Source organism: Electrophorus electricus, chromosome 14, assembly GCF_041902795.1.
Source record: "Electrophorus electricus isolate QZ-2024a chromosome 14, ASM4190279v1, whole genome shotgun sequence".
Lineage (NCBI taxonomy): Eukaryota > Metazoa > Chordata > Actinopteri > Gymnotiformes > Gymnotidae > Electrophorus > Electrophorus electricus.
In genome coordinates this window covers 15,076,022-15,098,326 of record NC_137510.1, presented here as the reverse complement: position 1 = coordinate 15,098,326, position 22,305 = coordinate 15,076,022, and the positions used below count along the sequence as shown (strand labels likewise).

The following is a 22,305-nucleotide window of genomic DNA, read 5'->3' as shown; positions in this document are numbered from 1 at the left end:
TGTCTGCATGCATGCAAATGAAACCTGCAAGTACCTTTTGGATACACCATCAGGTCTTTGCAACATGTAGCAATGATTGCATAGATCATTGTGGTTGCCTGGCTTAGGTAGTGTTCTTAAGCTCTCTGTGTTTAAATTATAGGACCAATAAACTTATACTTAAGGCATGTTTAAGATACATGCGGTACATGCAGATTCTCAGAAACTTTCTGTTGCTTTTATGTTGTATTGCATTTGTACAGTTCCTACTAACTGACGTTTACTTTCTCTCTGCACCACTCCTGTCTAACAGCAGTCATATGCCCCACCCCCACCTCCCATGGCTCCGCCCAGCCCCAGCACCAACAGCAGCAGCCACAGTGCAGCGGAGCAGCTCAGCAAAACCAACCTCTACATCCGGGGCCTCCCACCTGGCACTACAGACCAGGACCTCATCAAACTCTGTCAACCGTGAGTCTCAGCCTCTCTGCCTGTCCCTGCTTCTCTCTCTCTCTCTCTCTCTCTCTCTCTCTCTCTCTCTCTCTCTCTCTCTCTGTTTCTCTCTCTCTCTCTCTGTTTCTCTCTCTCTCTCTCTCTCTCTCTGTTTCTCTCTCTCTCTCTCTCTCTCTCTCTCTCTCTCTCTCTCTCTCTCTCTGTATCTCTCTCTCTCTCTCTCTGTCTGTCTGCTTCTGACTCCTAGCTATTTTATGCCCATTTATAGTTGTAAAGATAATTCACATGCACTCTTGTATGCATATACACACACACAAGCATGCACACACACACACACGCATCCTTCTCTGACGCAGGCAAAGAAAAGAAAAGTACATGGATGAGCAAAAATTCCAAGAATATCTTGGCCCGTATAAGGCAGTGAAGGGTCAGTCTCATTAGTCTTGGGAGATAAGCCGTTGTGAAACTCCATATGAAGACCACGGGGCAGCTTGCATAATCTGTTCTTATGATGAATCATCCAGATATATTTGTATTCGTTCATGTGGGGTGCAGTTGGCCTGTAAAACCAAGACCCTTCGTCCAACGTGACATGACCACGGTGGATTATTCAACATCATCTTGCCTGCTGTGCTCATCAAGAAAGCCAAAGTTGCACCACAGCTGGCTTGAACATGGAATCCTTAGTGATTGTGTGGTCTGTGCCAATTTCTGTTAACCTTCAACTGATGGATGTGTTTTTGCTTTGAGTGCTGCCTGTGATATGGGCAGACAGAGAGCAATCGTCTCTCTTGAGCTCTAGTGATGCTGAGGGGAGTTATAACTCACCCGGAGTTAAGCCGAAAACGAGCGTGAAACTTCAGCCCAGTAGGATCTGCCATAATCCTCATAATGTACATTTGCTGAAACAAGAGAGCAATAATGATTGTTTTTCATGCATATTATCCACAGCCCAACTCCATTCGGCCCCGCTCCTGTGTTGATCTGCTCTGTGCTGTCATTCCCTCTCTCTCCAGGGTCCTTGTGTGGTCCAGGTTTGCCCCGGGCCCAAAGCAGGGTCGGAATCAAATATTCATGGAAATAAAAGTTTTATTAGGTGTGGCCGGCGTGCCAATAGGGCAGTAACATTTTGGAAAGGTCAAAGGGGTTTGCCTCGGGCTTCTCTTCCTCTCTTCCTCTTGCTCAGCGGAAAAAAAACAGTGCTCGGAATGCCACTTTTCACTTTTCCCATAACCCCATAGTGATCCCTGGACACCATGTGGGCCCCTGCATGCCCTATTGCACAGCTCTATACTGTGTCCCCGAGCATGCATGCGCTTGCAGGCGTTCCAGTGACGTCCCCTGCGCTCGCAAATGGCCTGCTCTTCCTGGCAGGCTGATGTGCTGTTGTCAGGCTGACATTTTGGAGATCTTCTTTTGCGATTCCCCTTGGAAGCTTGACAGAAAGTTGAGAGCCAAGGCTACAATAGGTCCTGAATCTAAAGGAAAAATCCTAGTGACCTCAGTGGTTTTCCAATCTCTCTTGCTTCTTCTTTTTTTCTTTTCAAAAGAGCTGCAGGCACAAACCTTGTATAAAATGTATTTGATATGCATTGTACCTTTTTTAGATAGTAGCACACTGTTAAAACTAAAGCGGTCTATGAATCGCTGTTGTCCTGCTTCACCAAGGCATTTCTTATTAATGTTCTAGAAAGGGTGCAGCTGTCTAACAGAGATATAGAGGTCAGCGTTTTGGGGGGCATTGAGTCACTAGGTCACAAACATCCCTGAAAACATCTAAAAACATGTCACAGCCCTATCATAAAACATCTGATTATGAATTGTGAATTTTTAATATGTGCCTCAAGTGAACATGTGCTTCTCATTACATTGGTGTTTTCTCATTATGTGATATACATATAGGTCTCGCTCACATTTTCTTTCTTGATCTCTCTCTGTCTCCCTCTCCTTTAGTGCGACTGTGTGCATATGTGTGTATGAGATGAATATAAAGGCTTCTAGGGATCTTAGCACATATTCAAAGCTTGTTTGTTACTCCATCTTTCTATGATGTCATATTGAATTAACCATAAGGACAGACTCACTGTTTCAAATAATCCCATTTTAGAGACCTTTATTATGCTTTTGATCCTAATCTCAGATAACACAGTAGTGGACCAAATGTGAGCTAATTGTGTCCTGTGGGTTTATGTTAGACTTCTGGTGTTTGCTGTTTGCCTCTCAAAATTGCTGGAAGAAGTAAATAGTCTATAGCAATGTATGGATGGAGATGTGGTGACTGAATGTGTATGTGGAATGTATTACCTTTTGCTTCTTTTGTGGCTTTGTGTGTTCATACACTTTCCTCCATGTTGGTTTAAAATATGAATGCCAACATATAAAAATATCTAAAAATGTCTCCCACCATTAGAATTAGAATTTTGCTGTTATATTTCTGTTGGTTTCCATTGATTTGATATAGGTAATTTTCTCTTAAGATGAAAAAATAGATATAAGATAAGATCCACATTCTGGCAGCTGACATTTCACTCTCTCTCTGTCCATCTGTCTCACCCACTCTCTCTGTGCTTGACTGGCTAACTGACTGACTGAAGGAATGTCCCTCATGTGCTTTGCTGCCATATTGTGAGTGTCCTCTAGAGCCTCTGTGGTGCCTCACCCACAGACCATAGAAACAGAGATTCATTCACCCTTCTACAGTATGTGAGTTTCAATGCTGGTGCCAATGTCAGTGACAGGTCAAGGATATGTAGATAGGGATGTAGAGTTCATACTTGCACACACACACAAATCAATCAATCAATCAGTCAAGCAATCAATCAGTCGATCAGTAAAAGGAACCTAGAGGGGTCACAGGGATTGATCCGAAGCAGCTACTGTGCTGGGGTTATTTTAGACTCAAGTTCTGCAGCCCATCACTGCCATTCTAACCTGACATGAAACAGATGATTGCAACTCTGCATGCAGGTACCAGCAAGAAGGCAAGAAAGACACAGAGGGAGAGAATGAGATGGAGGAAAAGAGATATGGAGAAAGAGAAAGTTGGCCTCTCCTCAGGCTAAATCTGTTTTTGAATGGCCTTCTGTTCTACCAGTGGGCCAGACCATGTCTAACACAAGAAAGAGAGGAGTTTTTTCATCATATTAAAGAAGCATTGGTTCTATTTACCATGTTACAGAGCCACTCACGCCATGTCCTCATGTACTGGTGCTGCATAGTCTCCCATCTACAGTGTCAGAAAGGACCCTTCACACTGCACAAATCCACAAGCATCAGGCATATGCTCGTCTGCACGCACAAATGGCATGTGCACTGTCAGGAAAGACAGCTGCATTGGTAGCCAATTAAGAGATCCCCCCACACACACCTGGATGCCAGTTGAAAGATGTCGGAAGATGTCGGTTCACATCTCACTGCACGCGACATCAAACAGCCTAGCATCCATGGCTGCCAGCATTCTAGGAAACATAAACACATAGATCAGAGTGGGTGAGGGCCCTTTGAGAGCTGTCATTAGCACTTCACACGTCAGATGAGAGCTCCATACACCAAACACAATTTGGTCGCGGTGATGCACAAAATCAACTGGGAATTGTTCCTAGCTTGGGCTGTCAAAACATGTTGGGCTCAGACATGTCACGTTTTTCTAACGGTGTGTGAAAATGCAAACATATTTGCCATATTTCATGAATGATATACACCTAATCTAAAATTTGTGAACATTTTGGGCTGTAACTTATTGACAGTTGGCAATTATATTGCCACATTGTTGCTGGCAGCATAAAGCAAAATGGAGCACAAACAAACAATTTTTTTTATATTCAATGGGATGATTACTTATGTGAATCTCATCACCTCAGTGTCTTTTACAAGTGCATGAAGAAGTAAACAGATTTTTAAAAAAGAAGGAAAGCGAGGGACTGCGAGAGAAAGAATAAGGCACAGAGTGCATTGGCCGAGTGGATGTAGTGTTCAGCGTGAAAGTGCTTGGTGTAAGGGAGGGCTAACTCTCCTGGATCTAATCTCGCCTCTCCTGCTTGACTCATTATGAAAACGAAGTTCCTCTGGGCCCAGTTTGACCTACATCATTAGAACATACTCATCCTCCTTAAAGTGAATTCTAGTGTTAGGCCAGGACAGGTCTGTGTCAGTGGGTGTGTTTGAGTGTGTGCATGTCTGGCAGTAAGAGTCAGTAAGAGCCTACTGTAGGCATGCTCATGTGTCCAAAGCTATCAGTGACTGACTTCTACTGATTTTTATGACTGTTGAAATGTACTTGCTAAGTATGGTAACTCTATCACATTTGCATTTTAAATAAAATTTTACATTTGTTACATACATAAATTATGTAAATTTTACAGTAAACAATTAATGTTATTTAAGGTCAAGTTTCAAGTAATTGTAACACCTGAGGGTAACTTATAAGCTTTTAAGAATCACTTATAGCACAAAGCTTATAACCTTAAACTTGCAATTGTAGAGTTGAAAGTTGCTTTTGTAGGGTTGAGCAACAGGACCCAAAGAAGTAGAGCTGTGTTACAAAATGTTAATTAAAAACATTACACACTAACAGTAGCAAAGGATGTAAAGTTCTGCAACTATGAATCTGCATCTACAAATCTACATCTATCATAGAGGCCTGTAAAATAATTGTAAACAATCTTATATTTAATAAATACCACAGTCTGTGGCAGCTCCAAATAGAATGCTGCCCTACTAAATTCTTTTAAAGGGAACATAATTCCTGCAACAAGTCAGACTGTATATAAGATATGGACTTTATGACTACTGTTTTTTTTTTCTTCTTCATAGAATACGCTTTTGCGCTGTGTTCAGGATTTCACCCCTCTGGGCACTTGGGTTGGAATGCAGAGTAGCTCCTGCTTTGTGCTACAAAGAAGCTGCTTTTGCTAAAAGGCCATTCCCAATAAATTCCTGAAGAATACTGCACACTGATTTGCCTCAAATCTTGTCTTTTAAAAGTGCCATGGGCCCAATTCCCCCTATTACCCCTACCCCTTATTTTGATTTAGAAGAGATGGTGGTTGAAATCTTCACCTATGAATTAGGATCACCCTTCAAGAACCCAATATGTCATCAGTAGTCCTAGTAGATGGCGTCTATAAATAGTCAATGAGTTTTTGTCAGGCGTTTCCAAAATGCTGTCCTCAGATATAGTAATCTCTCTTTATTGGGTTATAGGCATTTTGTGATTGCTTGCAGTTGTTGTTCACAGCATTACGCATTAATCGGTCACCAGATAAAGAATAATTTTGCATCGTTACCAGGCTAGTAGCAGTGCTTTGTAGGCAACCCTGTCAGTAGCCTAAGCATGATACACCAGAATGGCCTGCTAATGATATTTTATGCTTTTTAGAAAGAGGACCATAATACCCTGAAACGACATTAAACGAATTATGATTATCCTAATTTTTAATATATTTTTTTAATGGATAACATAGTTAGATTTGTGGGATCTGTGGTAAATTGTACAGCCACATTGCCAGTGATTCTCACCACTACATCACTGAACAACCCCTTTCTTAAGCTACTTCCTTAGTGGGCCAATGCAACATGCACTTATCTACATATATATCCTTTTTGCTTTTAATTATAGGTTATATCCTATTTTTCCCACCAAGCCCCTCTGAGCAGTACAAAATGCCAAGGCCATGCAATCAAGACACCAAAAATGAAGACAGAGGTTACTGCCCAGTTTATGTGTCATGCCATTCAATCCCCTATCACACTCGTGTTTTATATCCGCAAGCGTCTGATTCTGCCTGGCCCATCACAGAATACTTCGCCTCCATGCAGACGGCGGATTCGGAAGCATTGATGGAGGCACTTACCAACCAAGGTCAGCTACTCAACCAACACCAGCAGGTGCTTGAGGGCTTCATGCAGTCGATGGACACTATCGCCAAACAACAAGCTCATCAACAGACACAAATGTCGGAACACGGGCAGTGTCTCAGAAAACTTACCTCCAGGCTACAAATGATGACTACCTCTACCCGATTCACCCCAACGCCGGTATCCACTGCCGCTGCCATCGGTACTCAACCGACCTTCCCCGTGAGTAAACCTGAGAAATACGATGGCTCCCCTGAAAGCGTTGGGGTTTCCTGTTACAGTGCTCCATATATTTCAACAGTATTCCACCTTGCTCTAGCCAAGAAAAGATTGTGTTCATTACCTCTCGTCTATCAGACAAGGCACTAGATTGGGGTTCTGCCATCAGGGAGAGTATACAAACATTGTCATATGCTCAGTTTAAGGCAGTTTTCGATCACCCACATGAAGGAAGAGCATGCGGGGAAATGCTCAATAAATTTGCCAAGGCAACCATTCCATAGCTGACTATGTATGCGAGTTCCGTACTGTGGCTGCTGGTAGCCAGTGGAATGATGTACTGTTAATTGTCATCTTCCGAAATGGTTTTAATTCGGAGGTATTACATGAGCTAGCTTGCTGGGATGACAAGCTCGATTTGGATCAACTTATTGCCATCCACCTGGATCGTTTTCTTCAGGAATGAAGACTGTGTTGAACCAGTAGTACTCGCTCCACCTATCCCAATCCAAGTAATTTATTAGCGCCTAGACGAGAGCACATGGTGGAGTCAATGCAAAGGAGGAGAGGTGGCGCCGGTTACAAGAGAGTCTTTGTCTCTACTGCGGTTCTTCCGGGCATATTATCAAGGAGTGTTGTCTTAGACCCAACAGATCTGCTTCACTGAGTCATAGATGAAGTATGAATCCCACACCACAAGCCAAAGTAGTGGTAGTGGGAGGGGACAGTGGTTAAGGTGGTTAAAGTACTTGAAGTGCTTAGTCAAGTACTTAAAGTACTTAAAGTACTTGACTAGTAGTCAGAAGGTTATCAGTTCAAGTCCCACCACCAGGTTGCTGCTGTTTGGTCCCTGAGCAAGACCCTTAATCCTCAATTGCTCAAGTTGTATTCAGTCAGAATTGTGAGTTGCTTTGGATACAAGCATAATGTAAATGGTCTTTCCCAAGCAAATGATAGAAGCAAAGTAATTTATGTTGGGTCTCACACGCCATCCTCTATTTTTACAGCCCTACTTGACTCCGGAGCTGAAGGCAACTTCATACACACCCATCTGGTGCAGGAATTGACTATCCCAGTAGAGCCTTTACCCAAGACCCTTTGCATGGCTGATCTGGATGGATCACCAGTAGGAGCTGGTTCCATCTCTCTCCATACCACACCTTTAAAACTCACCACAAGCACAGTCCACTCTGAACTAAAAGCCTTTTCATTCCCAGTTATTCTGGGCCTACCATGGCTTGAACAGCATAACCCAAGCCTATCATGGGCCCAAAAGGAGATAACTCAGTGGTCGGCTCAGTCAGGACTGTTTGACCTTACCCACAATTAAACTATGTTCCACAACTATAGGGAGTCCTGCCGATGACCAAGCCTTTTCCCCTCCTCAAGAATATCAGGAGCTCGATAGTGTGTTAGGTAAAAAGAGAGCTACCTTGTTACTCACTTATTGTCCCTATGATTGTTCCATTGAACTCCTGGAGGGAGCTGTATTACCCAAGGCTTGCATGTATCCTCTCTCCCAAGAGGAGGAGAAAGCAATGGAGCAGTGTATAGATGAGGCACTGAATCAAGGCTTCATTCAGCCTTTCATTTCCCCCCTGGCATCGGGCTTCTTCTTTGTAAAGAAAGGGGACAGAGGCCTTTGCCCCTGCATTGATTATTGCAATCTCAATCAGATCTCCAAGAAAGACACATCCATCTTGCCCTGGATCAACTATGAGAGGCAAAATTCTTCACTAAATTAGACCTCTGTAGTGCTTATAACCTTATAAGTATAAAGAAAGGAGATGAGTTGAAGACTGCCTTCATTATCACTAGGGGTCACTATGAGTACAAAGTAATGCCATGTGGTCTCAGTGTAGCCCTGTCTGTGTTTCAAGCCCTTATCAACAACATTCTTCAAGAAGACATAAGGCTTGCAACAGACAATTCGTGATTGCATATATCGATGACAACCTCATCTACTCACCTGATCTTCAGACCCACATATGACATGTAAGATCTGTGTTGAAGACTCTCCTGGAAAATGGACTTTATGTGAAGGGGGAGAGGTGCGAGTTCCATTCTACTACTACTATATTCCTGGTATACGTAGTCAGCCTTGGTGGAATCACAATAGATAACAAAAGGATCAAAGCCATCCTCCTTTGGCCTGTACCTACTACAGTCAAGAGGCTCCAGAGCTTCCTAGGCTTCGCAAACTTTTATCAACCTTTCATCAGGAACTTCAGCAGTATAGCGGCCCCCCTCACAGCACTCCTAAAAGTAGCTTCGATCAAGCTTTGTTGGAATCAAGAGGCTGAGCAAGCATTTATCTGATTAAAAGAAGCTTTCACCATTGCTCCCATACTTAGACATCCTGATCCGTCAATCCCATTTGTAGTAGACGCTTCAAACATCGGTGTAGGAGCAGTGCTCTCTCAGAGACATAATGAGACCAAACTACATCCAGTGACATATTTCTCCCGAAAAATATCCCTGGTGGAACTAAACTATGGTATAGGAGAATGCGAACTATTGGCCATTAAATTAGTTTTGGAAGAATGGAGGCACTGGCTACAGGGGGCTAATCATCTATTTTTAGTTCTCATGGACCATCGGAATCTGGAGAATATGCGTGCATCCAAGCAATTGTACTCCTGCCAAGCCTATTGGTCATTATTCTTTTCAAGGTTTAACTTCAGGATTATGTATCATCCAGGAACTCGCAATACAAAAACTGATGCCCTGTCCCATATTCACCTAGGGGAGAGGGAGGAGGAATCAGGTGCTAAAGAACCCATCTTACCTACCTGGGTGCACCTGGCATCCATATGATGGCATATAGCTGAAGAAATAGAACAAGCCACGCAAGGAACTGTCATCCCAATGGAATGTCCAGTGGGCAAATGTTACATACTTACATCTTGCCAGGACCGTCTAATAATGGGCTCATTCTTCCCTCGATACAGATCATCCTGGGCAAACAAGTACTCATCAGCTCCTGGCTAACCAATATTGGTGGGAGAGTATGACAAGCGACATTCACCGATATGTTTCATCATGTTCTATCTGCAGCCAGAGATTCCTAAGACTCCCATAAGAGACTCTCCCTGCAGAAAAACTCATGCCACTTCCCATACTTGAAAGACCCTGGTCTCACATCGCCTTGGATTTCATCACTGACCTCCCCTGTTCTGAAGAAAATACTACTCTACTGTAGTGGATCAGTTCTCTAGAGGTGTGAGGTTCATTGCTTTTCCCAAGCCTACCCACAGCCTTCCAAACTGCAAACTGAATCCTAGTATTCCATGTATTTGGCATCCCAGAGGACATACTATCTGATAGGGGATCTCGATTCATGTCTTGTGTTTGGTCTTTCTTTTTTGAACACATAGCCATTAGCCTTACATCTGGTTATCACCTGCAGTCAAATGAACAATGTGAATGGACTAACCAAGAACTGGATAAATTCCTTCGATGTTTTTGCATGAACAATCCATCAGACTGGTCCAATTCCTACCTTGGGCAGAAATGGCACAAAACTCACTAGTTCTTCCACCAGCCTAACCTCTTTTGAGTGTATTGTAGGTTACCAGCCTCCTATGGCTCCATGGACTTCTGTCAGAGCTGATATCCTTGCTGTGGATGAGCAGATGCAGCTTTGCAAGAAGGTATGAGAGGAGACAAACCAATGCATCGAATATAGAAAGAAATAGCAGACAGACACAGAAGGTGGATACCCTGACATACCAACCAGGAGACCAAACGTGGCTCTCCATGCAGGACCTCTGCAAGCCGGGGTCCTGTCACAAACTAGGTCGCAAGTATATCAACCCCTTTGAAATAGCCAAATGCATCAACAAGGTCACATACCAACTCAACCTACCTGCACACTTCCGTATCTTGAGATCATTTCATGTATCTGTTCTCAAGTCTGTTATTCCAGGTCCTTTGGATGAGGTTTCTCCAGATGATACTACACCTCAGCCTATTGATTATGATGGCACTCCGAAATACGGTGTACGCCACATTCTGGACTCCAGGAGTTCTGTACAATACCTGGTGCACTGAGAGGGGTTCGGCCCTGAGGAAAAGAGCTGGGTCCCTTGCTGTGATGTACTTGATCCTGGCCTCCTTTGGGACTTCCACATGAGGTTCCTGGACAAGCCTGCTCCTTGTTCTCAGGGTTGCCCTTGCCGCCTTCCTGCAGAGGGTTCTCAGACTGGACCAAAGTCCGCCATGCCAGCAATGGGTCGTTGAGGTCGTCCTCATAGCTCGGTCGTTCTCATACCTCTGTCGTCCCAGACTCTTTTTTGGGGGGGGGGGGTAATGTCATAGCACCTGACCCCCATCACATAACAGACTGTTCGTCACCTGTTCAATGACTCATCCAACCATGGACATTCAATCACATCATCATTGAATTCACCTGTATGTTCATAGGATTGTGTATATAAGCCTGTCTCAAGCTCCCATACATTGTGATGTATTGCCTCTAGATTCTTCTAAGCATACAAAGTGTTATTTCTTTGAGCCTCTCCCCGTGTATCATACCCAGATTTTGTATTTCTCATTGCCAATTTTTGCCTGCCCATTTTTGGATTGTTCTGCCTGGTTTTGGGTTGCTTTTCTGGTTTTGTCATGGACTGTTCTTTCTTTATGGTTTCCTCTTACTTTGCTCTTTTGGTTTCGACCCTGGTTTGTTCAGCAACCACTGAGTTGAACACTAATAAAGCTCCTGTTTTATATATGCGAGCGTCTGATTCTGCCTGGCCCGTCACATCATGCAGCAGGTCCAGGTGTAAGGAAAAACTTGGTGCTCGTCTCGTCTTTGTTGCCAATTCATTGCTAGTCAAGAAGTAATGCTTATGTATGTATGTATGTATGTATGTATACTTTTAAAGAGATGTTAACATGAGCCTATTTCAGCTTTTGGAAGCCATGCCAAATAAGGCATTGCTCCCAGTGTATTACTGCTTAATGGAGTCGACGGAATTTTGGTTAACTCTTGCCCTGCACATTGACAGCAGTTGAAGCTGAGCGGCTGGGTGTTGTCACACGTTTTTCTCATGCTGCTTGAGAACAGGCTGTCCAAACCAAGCCACTAATTTTCCTCTTGTGCACTTTCTGTTATGCCATTGCAGCCAGTCCTCCATGCATCTTTGTTTACTGAAGCCACATATCCAGAAATATTCCAAACATCAGCATTGTTTCTGTAAACAATCTAAACCGTATCCCAGGTCACGAAAATTGGCATTTCAAAAAACACCCCAGCTGTCGCTTCAGAGTGTACGATGGCATATACTTATGTAGAAACAGGGTTGTAAACCTTGCATTCTCTTTCTATTGTGTTTAGAGGCCAAAATCTTAACAGTGTAACCTCATATGATTCAGACATGTAAAATGTCCCAGGGGCTTTCTTTTTCAATCTGAAGAGCCCAGGCTAAGCTGCCTCGCAAAAGATCGGAGCGATTTAGATGAATTAGCTGCCATTCCACCGACGTTGGTGGTGCAAAAGTCTGATGGGCGTTCATTGCTCTGGTGACAAAGAAATGATCCCTCCTTTATTAAATGCCCCTGTAAAAGTGGAGTAATATACTCGCTCGTCTTACCTGGAGGAAGGAGACGCATTAAACATTAATTAAAAGTCACATCGGGAGTGCCTTTCTTATATCAGTCATCCTTTCCTGCTGGCGGACACGTAGGCAGATAAGGAACTTTATTACATTCTCTGATGATGGAGAGGAGAAAGAGGTTGGAAAGGAAAGATTGGACGGGAGGGAGACCATCTTGCTTGTACCTCCACGTGTTCATTGTTAATAGACTGCGAAAGACTGAGCACGCTGCAAATAAAGAGACTTCACTTTGGTTGTGACAGAAATGACAAGGTTTTGAAGAAGATGACGTGGTTGTTTAGACAGGCAAAGAACTGATACGCTTTAATGCTTTTCAGCGTCTAATTAATTTACGTGGCTTTCATTCAAGGTCCTCGACCGAAGGTGAACATGCCCTTATCCTTTCTTTACTTTCTGTCTGCATATTCTTCCTTTTTAAGATTATATCAATTATATATTGATAAACAGTCCCTGTGAAAGATTAACAAATAAGGATTTTAGGCCCATTCCAAACCCTGCTCCCCTACCCTCTCTGAGGATAGGTTCAAACTCAATGAGGTAGAGCCACTGACATGTCTTTAGCATAAAGTTCTAGAGTAAATACATGTACACTTGTACAACACACATGGCAAATGTTTATAGCCTTAAATGGACAGGCCATTAGTAATAATGTTTTATTTCTGTATGTATTTCTGCTGACGTAGTTGTTTTCTCTGTCTAGGTATGGAAAAATAGTGTCAACAAAGGCAATCCTTGACAAAAACACCAATCAGTGCAAAGGTGAGTAATGTTATGGAAATGCTTGCTATTCATTGGATGTTGAGCTTCTAATGGTCCACACCATTTTACAGCCATCTAAATGTGACCTGTTTGGACAGTGGAGCAAAATATTTGAGGCACTTAATGTATTGAACTGGCTTGTTTAGGAGTGTGACGCTCATGTGCATCTTCCTCAACTGATAAACGTTTACATGCTTTCAAAAGTATCCTCTCGAGTAGCAGGAGTGTTTCGGGCAGTGGTTGGGGTAATCTTTACAACAGGATGAGTGTTGGTGTGCTTGTCTGAGGAGCCCTCACAGCCGGATAAAAGTTAGCGTGACTGAAAGGTTTAGAAATGGCATGAAACAGACCAGGGTTTCTCATGTGTTGCTCTCAAAGGGGGGTTGGGGGAGGGGCGGTAAAAATAGCCATAGGGTGAGGGAGGGGTCGGACTGAAATCGATGATTTAACGGACAGCCTCTTTTCAGGAGACACTCCACCACAGATGGAAATAAACATCCCTGCTTCCGACATAGTGTGCTGGGTATCAAAGCTTCTTCAGCTCTGTGTGTGCAGGCTTATGTGTGTGAGCATGTGTGCGCACTCATATATTTCCACTAAGTATTGCATGCACTTTGAGCATGTTTAACAGTATAATGGATAAAGAGAATTAAAAGAAGGAAGGATGTATCATCCAATGCAAATTAAAATACAGTAAACAGTAACAAGAAATATAACAAAGCAATATCAAAATATATCACGGCGCAAAACTAACTGAATCAACATCCACATTAGTCTCAGTCCAATTCAGTCACTATATCACAACTGCTGGAGAGACTGAGAGAAATAGAAGCGAAGACATAGACGAAACAACTTGGGCATCAGAGGACTTCCTCTTTCCAGAGATAGTCCCTCCACCCTACCCAGGTCTGCCTCCATTTAGCCTCCATTTAGGCCTCCACTAGGGCCTAGTGCCAGCAGTCCTGGGAGATAGGGCCATTGGAAGAATGTAAAGGAGAAGAACAAAAAATGATTTCATGCTGTACATTTCTGTCAAGCTTTACTGAGTAATATGAATGTATAGATGTGTTTATAGCCTTTTTATTGCTATCTGACAGCCATCTTACTGGAGAAAATCTGCTGTAGGTACAAATTATGTTCATACAGGGGGCAGTTCAGAACAAAATAGTTTCATAACCCATGTATTTCATAACCGGTGTCTTAAGAGGGTTCCCATTGCCATGTTGACACGTACCAATTTTTCTTTGTACAAGAGGAAGATTGCTGCTATGTTCAATTCACTGATGTCACAATCACATCTGAGCTCCAGCTGGTCCACTGTTCTCTGCTGGCTAACTCTTTATGCACCAGATACGAGCAAAGTCACAGTGGTGCCCTGCTGACTTCCTAGCTTTAATTACACGGAACTATATTTTAACCTAACACATATGTTTCCAACATCTGCTATGTTATACATCAGGCAAACAACAAATCTTGTATAAGATGTGCTAGATGCATACTGCTAACATTTTTTTTTTTTGGGGGGGGAGCAATTTTTCAGTTTCAAATGGTTGTTTGGAGACAGTTAATGAGGAAAAAATGGTAAATTCAGAGAAAGAAAGCATAAGTATTTCTATCACTTAAGATAGAGATAGATAGATATATTTCTCCACATACTCAGGACTTCTACCAGAGGGTGTGGTGCAGTATTTTTGCTGTTCCTAGGATTGTGCTCCCCTGGACTCATGTTGTCATTCTTGGGATCTGTGGGGGCCAGTTCCCCTGTCACCACTGGCATGGAATGGATATATATATATGTATCTATATCAAGAGAGAGATATGAGATTTTATAATGGAGAATATGGAAAGTATATCTATATCACAGTATTTTTTTAAATCAAGTAAACTCTTCAAACACTTCAAACATTATGTCACAGTCTCACATGTGGGATGTCTGTACACACACACACACATATGCACAATCATCCCACGCATAAATACAAACACAAATGTCTGCTTTCTCTTCTCTAAGGCTGTGGTTCTTCTCTGGCTCATTCCTGTGTGTGGTTAAACTGGGCGTATCGTGTGTAGAATTCACATTGCTGCATTCTTCAGGTCGAACTTTTTATGCCTGCCAGCTTCCTGGTGACCACTGAAGCACCCATGAGGTCAACTACCTCAGACGCAGTCACAAGAAACACACATGTACATACACACACACATGCGCATGACCAAATGCACAGTTTTAGAAGGCTTCTTAAATGTCTGCGGTCTCTGGGAATACTTGTACATTTCTCTGCAGTAGACAGAGGAGCAAAACATATGCATATGGCCCTCTAACTCTCTCTCTCTCTCGCCCTTCCTCTTGCGCTTGTGAAAGTGTCCACTATGTGCCTCAGACCCAGCGTCACAGCAGCAGGTTCACAGCAGACACACACACGCACACACCCCAGTGCACAGTGCTTGGGCATTTAATAGAATAGTTCTGGATTTTAAAATGTTAGACTGAAAATAGTTCTATGATAGATAAACATGGATATAAAGAGTGAAAAAGAGAGGGAGTGAGAAGAAGACAGTCAGAGGTACAAAGAGAAAAAGAGAGAGAAAGACATAAAGAGAGGAGGAGAGAAATTAAATTTAGCCTGCTGGATGTTATGTGTAAGTCAAATCAAAACTCACAGAAGAAAAAAAAAAACGTTCTGACAAGCTTGAATCAGGAATGAAATGGATTTCACTCCTCTACTGGATTTAAATGAGAAAATATTAAATGAATGTCTTATGTTTGTCTCCTGCTCTGTGTTTATGCAGGCTATGGGTTTGTGGATTTCGACAGTCCTGCAGCAGCGCAGAAAGCAGTGGCCTCTCTGAAGGCCAGTGGAGTTCAGGCCCAGATGGCCAAGGTAAGGCCTGTGGAGTTGCACTCGAGCCAGACGACTGCTATCGCAGCAGCTGTTTCCATGGATGGCAATGGCCATCTCCCCATTCATCATGATGATGAAACAACTTCATGACCTCCTACTGAGTCTCCATTGTTATTTGTAAACGCATCAAGTAGGCAGTCAAAAATATTATTTTTATTTGTAACCCATCTGATCCATATGAAATGTGCAAAATAACATACAGCCAATATCAACAAACAATAACATTTTCATTTGAGCAAGTCTAATCAACTTGGTAAGTAAACAGATGTAATAGTACAGCAAGCAGGTCTCTGTGAGCTGGCCTGTGACCAGGTCTTTTAAAAATACTCAGGAACCCAGGAGAGAAGCACTGCAACTCATCATTATCTTGGAATTCAGCTGTGGGGTCCAAGATAGTAAATATGCCAAAAGTCACCGGAAATAAACACATTCCCAAATCTAACCTAGTTCCGTGGCTGTCATGTAAAGATGTATTGATTTGTGAAGCATGACCTCTGGAGTGTGGGTGTGTGCATCCATAGCAATCAGTGCATTTCCAGAGAAACTTCACAATAGAGTTTATGGATAAGAACACCAAGAATAAAGTACAGAGGACCACAGTGCACTGTGGCCCCATAATTTATAACTGACAAAATCAGACATGAGGTGGTTTCCTTGGTTCTGTAGCATGGAATGCAATCCTTGTTTGTGGAGAGAAATCCTAATTTAACTGTACATTTTTATGGGTTAGACCATGAGAAAACGAATATCTGGCTCAAATTGTAGCCACAGATACAAAATACACACTCATATACTTAGAGAAAGAGAGGGAGAGAGGAGGCTGTTCACAGCTTCTTTAGTCTTGTTATATATTCATAATATTACTTTGGGCCATCAGGATGCAGAACATTTCTATCATAAATCATATTTAAATGCATGGCTGTCACTGCTCAAATGACACTGCTGACCCTCTGCTCTTTCTCTAATAAAACTGACAGGTCATCAGACAGAGAGAGAGAGAGAGAGAGATTGACAAGCTGAGAAACACCCAGACTGCTCTTTGTGTTTCAGATATGTGCCATGTTGATAGCGAAGACATCTGTCTCTGTTTGCTGCACTGCCTATTAGGAAAAGAAGTGATAATTATTAAATTGTAACACTCCTTAACTGTCATTCAAATTACCATTATTATATACATTCTCATCCAGATTGATTTATGTATTTATCAGTATTTGTGTTCCCTGAGAATCAAACCTATGATGTTGATTTCACTAACACCTTGCTGTACCCGCTCTACCAGATGTGCTATAGGAAATAGTTAATCGCACCTATTACCATAATATTAGTGATAGTAATAGTAATAGTGTAGTAACAGTAGAAGTAATAGTTTCTATTATTATTAATATTTTTTTTTTTTTACTAAATAGCTCAGGAAGATGGGAAAGAGTCATAGGGCCTCTGGGATTATAGGAGTCTCTGTGAAACTAAGATATTGCTAAGAGGAGTTTATGCTGTTTTAGACTGCCACAATGTGAAAATGGCCATTTGAAGATCCAGATTGCCTGTCTTAAAGCTCATTAGATGAAGCATCAGTTTAATGAAAGACTCTTTTGCCTAGTCTTGCTCAAGATGTTTTCATTATGGCTAGTCCTCCTTATCCCTGTAAGCAACTAACACACAGTTAAGCATGACCTCCAACCATATCTAACCACATGGCTCACCTGGGAATCCATATAAATTGAGTTAGTCTAACAGTAAAGAATTCATCCAGAAGTCTATGAAATGACAAAACTTGCTGAAAATAAATGAAAACAAATGTAAGCAGATTATTAAGAAGGGGAAAACACAAACAAACAAAAAAAACCCCTGCATCTTATCCAGAGATCATTGGAGTGGATAGGAGAGCAGTCAGCTTTGTGTAACATTACAGTCCAAGCATCTAGGATAGATAGATAAATAAGATAACATTATCAAGCAAGACCACAGAACTCAAGTAAAAAATAGACTCATGAGCTGCTGACCCATGTCATTGATCAACCTTTGTCTGAATTGTAAAGTATGTGCTTTAATAAGTGCAGTGTGTGTTTGACCAGGGAGGATTGGATAACCTGAACAGACATCCCATGCCTCTCCATTGTGACAGAACTGCTAATGCCCAGGGAGTCAAGAATGATAAAAATCCTCCCTCTCTCATTCTCTTCCTCCTTTTTTTGCTCTGATTGGTAATCAGAGTACTATATCCCTCTGAGTTTAATATGCTGAATTACAAGGTGCTCTCATTTGATTGCTGAATATGCTTCCCAGAGGTAACAAGACATTGAGAAAATTGTTGAGAGGCTTGTTGCTTTTGAGACTGCTGCATGCCTTGTTGAGCAGTGTTCTACATTCGGAAGGAGGTGGTCCGGTCAGGCTGTGCAGTTATTGAGTGTGATTGAGTGAGAGTGGCGTGTGGGTGCTTTCTTATGAACTGTGGAGAGAAGCAGCCTGCGTCTTCCAGTGGTGGACTGGAGTCTGTGACCCAAGTCTTCCAAACTTGAAAACCCATCTAAAAAACAAACATACCATGATTTGTAGGACAAGATCAAAGATCATGAGCAGAGAGCAGAGAAACCAGGCACACAGATGATATTATTTAACTTTGTATGCTAATTAGACTGTAAAAAAAAAAAAAAAAAAGCAGGAGGAGAACACTCTGCCATTCGTAAAGGTAACATGCAAAGCTTTAACAGGCGAACCTCTTCATAGAACCTGTGTCAGGATCTAGCACAGCAGTGTGGGTCAGTGCAGCTGCAGTTTATTAAAGCATCTGGATGGCAGCATGAGAATGTGCACGACGGGGCTGCTTATCAGCACAACATGAGGGAGATGGAGCCTCACACAGCTGGAGGAAGAGCAGGGGGGAGAGGAGCCTTTACTTTCGCAAGGTTTTTTATTATTTTTCATGTTTATTTCTTACCAGAGGGATGTTTCTCTAACGACATGGGCACTATTCCTATTTGTGTTCACTTTTGAAATACAGTAAGAGAGTGGAAAGATCATGAATTAGTTACTGGTGGGAAGTCTCGCTGTAGTAAGCTTTCCACTGCTTCTGTTCTCCACTGCTGTAAGACCACTCGCGGTAGTAAGACTGCTAGGTAGTCATTTCTTTTTCTGCAAGTATCACAGTGTTTCCGCATTATCATAGTAATTTAGCACAGGTTTTTTTGTTTTTGCATGCCAAAGACATTTTGTGCTTTCTTGAACTTTAGAATGAGAGGATGTACTGCGTCATGGAAGAAGAGAGGACCTAAAAATGACATTACTGCTGGAACATGAAGTGTAGTGAAGAAGCTAATATACTTTAACATCATGCCCTGCATGTCTAAAATGATTGTTGAGGGAGAGAATGAAAGAATGAGTGAGAGGGATGGAGAGGAAGACAGAGGGAGGAGAGAAGGTGAGGGAAATGGAAGAAGAGATGGCGAGAAAGAAGAAGGAAGAGAGGGAAAGATAGAGAAGGAGAGGGAGAGCAGGTCATGTGGAGTAGACAGAAACAGAGCTCGGGTCTGTTTTGACTTTGTTTTGTCTTTAGTAAAAAAACAAAAAACAAAGCCATTTTAGTGGGCAGCACCTGGTATCCAGACTTTGGTATCCAGCAGTCTGCGTAAGTGCATACCTCTGTGTGTGTGTGTGTGTGTGTTTGCATCGTTCTTCCTAGCCCTGTGTTAGTGTACACCTCAGCATGCTGCTCAGATGCTCCAAATAATCTGTCATCCACAGCACACTGCCTGTTATAAACAGAGGACAGGCGTGAGCGCAGAGGAGAGTGAACATGTCCAGCCAGAGCCACAAGACAAGGGTGCTGGAGAAGGTAGAACAGCATGGGCACTGGCCTAAGGATGTTAGAAAGGCAGTGCTGTTACCAAAGTCAGATCTTGATTGGTGCCCTTGATAGCCTGGGTAATCTGCACACAGTGGGCATCATGTACAGAGAGCCCCTCTCACAGGTAGCAAAACAACACTGGAAGGTTTTTTTTTAATAAACCAAAGTATGATGCATTTAAAATGCATTTATACTGCAGTCATGTCCCCTTTAGAAGAGTGCTGCTGTTCCCCTCGCCTTTTTCAATTTGTCCTCATCAGTCATACCAATTAACTTGGTATGGAAGAATTGTACTTTGTGTGTGTGTGTGTGTGTGTGTGTGTGTGTATTCACTAGTTAGTGTCCAGAGCTGTTCTTTTCTCCAAGCTGCAGAATGTTGCAGGTAATTTGACAGGTAGAGCTATATCTTTGCCTTTCATTATGAGCTCTTCCCACAGGCAGAGAAATTACTGTGTTGATTCTAAGATATAACAAGAGAGACAGATTGAGATAGAAGGTGGGAGGGTGTGTACAGTATGTGTGTGGTAAATGATTGTAATGTTTGTATCTGTGTATATTCATGCATATACTATATATATATATATATATATATATATATATATATGCATATCTGTGCATTTGGGTTGCGTGTGTGTGTGTGTGTGTGTGTGTGTGTGTGTGTGTGTGTGTGTGTGTGTGTGTGTGTGTGTGTGTGTGTGTGTTTGCACCCCATAATGTCTGTTCAGTATGCAGTAGTGTGCAATAATGCCTTTTGTCCAAAGCAGCATCCTGGGGGCTGTTAGTGGTATAGTAGTGCAGAAAATATGCTTGTTAATTCTCCACATCACAGCCTTATAGAAAAGGCAATTGGGGGTGAAGAATTGCTCTTTTAAAAAGGAAACCATTCTGACTCCCATCTAAATTCTGTTTTCATAGTTATATAAGTAGTTAATTTAAGTGGTATGGGTTGCCTTTTCACATGACTGGCCACATGACTTGTCACTGCTCGAACAGGAAGTACCCTCCTATGACCCTCCCTGGTCACCATGGACACAAAGTCTGCAGCTCACGGGCTATTTCTTATCCCTTCAAACATCCCACCACTATTATCATTAGGTAACATTAATTTACCTTAACACTGTGACACATTTCTTAATGCAAACCTTTGTTAAGTGCATATTTAACTACACTCCTTATCTGCCCTCACCAGGTCCTCTCGGTTGGGTCTGTTAAAGGGGCTTGTCTTCTGTGATGTGTTTTGCTGGGTATTCTAAAATACAGTGCATCAGAGAAGTTGTTGGTCAAGTCTTGCTGTGCAGTGCACAATAAAAGCAATCAGCAAAACTAATATGCAGAAGTGTTGCCATTTTTTCTTGCTGTTTTGCACTTGTAGTAGATGGCCTTTTTAAGTGTACTGTGTACATGCATTGTGTGTGTGTGTGTGTGTGTGTGTATGTGTGTGAGCACGCAAGTGTGTGTGTCTTGTGTTATTGCCTATAAATTTACATTTTTATTTTAAAAGTTTGTGCATACCACATGTGTATGCGTCCATTCATGTAGAGGGTTTAGATAAACTAAAGTAAAATTAAGAGTAGTGGGTCACTGCAGTTAAAGGCTTTTATAATAACTCAGCCAAGGTCATGCTGGTAATTGCAGAGGGAGAGAAGACAGAGTGTGTGTGACTTAGTGTGTGTGTGTGTGTGTGTGTGTGTGTGTGTGTGTGTGTGTGTGTGTGTGTGTGTGTGTGTGTGTATGTGTGTGTGTGTGTAGTAACACTATGAGCCCAGAAGTGAATTACGCTGTGGGAGTCAAAGCTGCACCTGTCACCGAGACTCCTACTGCTTGGTGACACACACACACACACACACACACACACACACACACACACACACACACACACACACACACACACACACACACACACACAGACAGGGCAAGAAATATAAATAAGGGGCAGGTCAATAAACAAATGCACATGCACACAAATAGTTCACAGTCCAGACAACATGTCCAAATAACATGGGTTTAGTGAGGTTTGATTTGGAGAGGTCCATTTGAATCCTCTCGCTTACCACAACTATGCTTTATAACTGCTCCAAATGACAAAAGGGCAGTTTGCATTAGAGGGCTTTAGCATCTGATGTGTCATTCTTTATTCCAGGCTGGTACACAACAATTAGCTGCTTTATGGTGCCTGCAATATTGATTAGTAATTTGACCAGTTTGATTGCTGCCATATTGGCATGTACTGCACAAAAGCCCTGACTTCCGTATATTCACCAGCACTTCTGCTGGTCATTAGCAGTAATTACCAGCAGCTTCCTTCTGAAAACATGCATTAGATCAGAATATGATGCTGGGAGCAGTCAGACTGCAAATTTAGGCTTTTGCTTTTTGTAAATGTAACTTTAATGAATGCTCTTATGTGCTAGGGCCACACTATTTTGACAAAAAATGCAGTGATGTTATTTAAGCTATTATATTTGTGGTCTGATATTTCTGTTCGTCATGTTGTATTGCTCCATAGTTATGCCGTTGCTTCATCACACTTTAAGAAAACTTTAAATTTGTCATAATTTCTGATACATCCAACAAGAGGACCCAGTGAGTTGGCACAGCCTTCACAGAAAATTACTGCCCCAGCTATCTATAGGGAGGTGCTTTTATAACCAGAATAGCTTGCTTCTGACAGCACACACAT

At 42.2% G+C, this 22,305-nt stretch overlaps 1 protein-coding gene across 2 annotated transcripts in view; it reads left to right on the top strand.

The window, feature by feature from the left end:
• rbms3 (RNA binding motif, single stranded interacting protein) overlaps positions 1 to 22,305 on the top strand; it is a 93,533-nt gene that overhangs the window by 20,774 nt on the left and 50,454 nt on the right. The window contains exons 2-4 of one of the 2 annotated variants that reach the window (XM_035530473.2): positions 296 to 450; positions 12,826 to 12,884; positions 15,672 to 15,763. In XM_035530473.2, the coding sequence (XP_035386366.1) occupies positions 296 to 450; positions 12,826 to 12,884; positions 15,672 to 15,763 (306 nt within the window). Of the gene's footprint in view, positions 1 to 292; positions 451 to 12,825; positions 12,885 to 15,671; positions 15,764 to 22,305 lie in introns of both variants that reach the window. The other variant, XM_035530472.2, reaches the window with a different exon arrangement.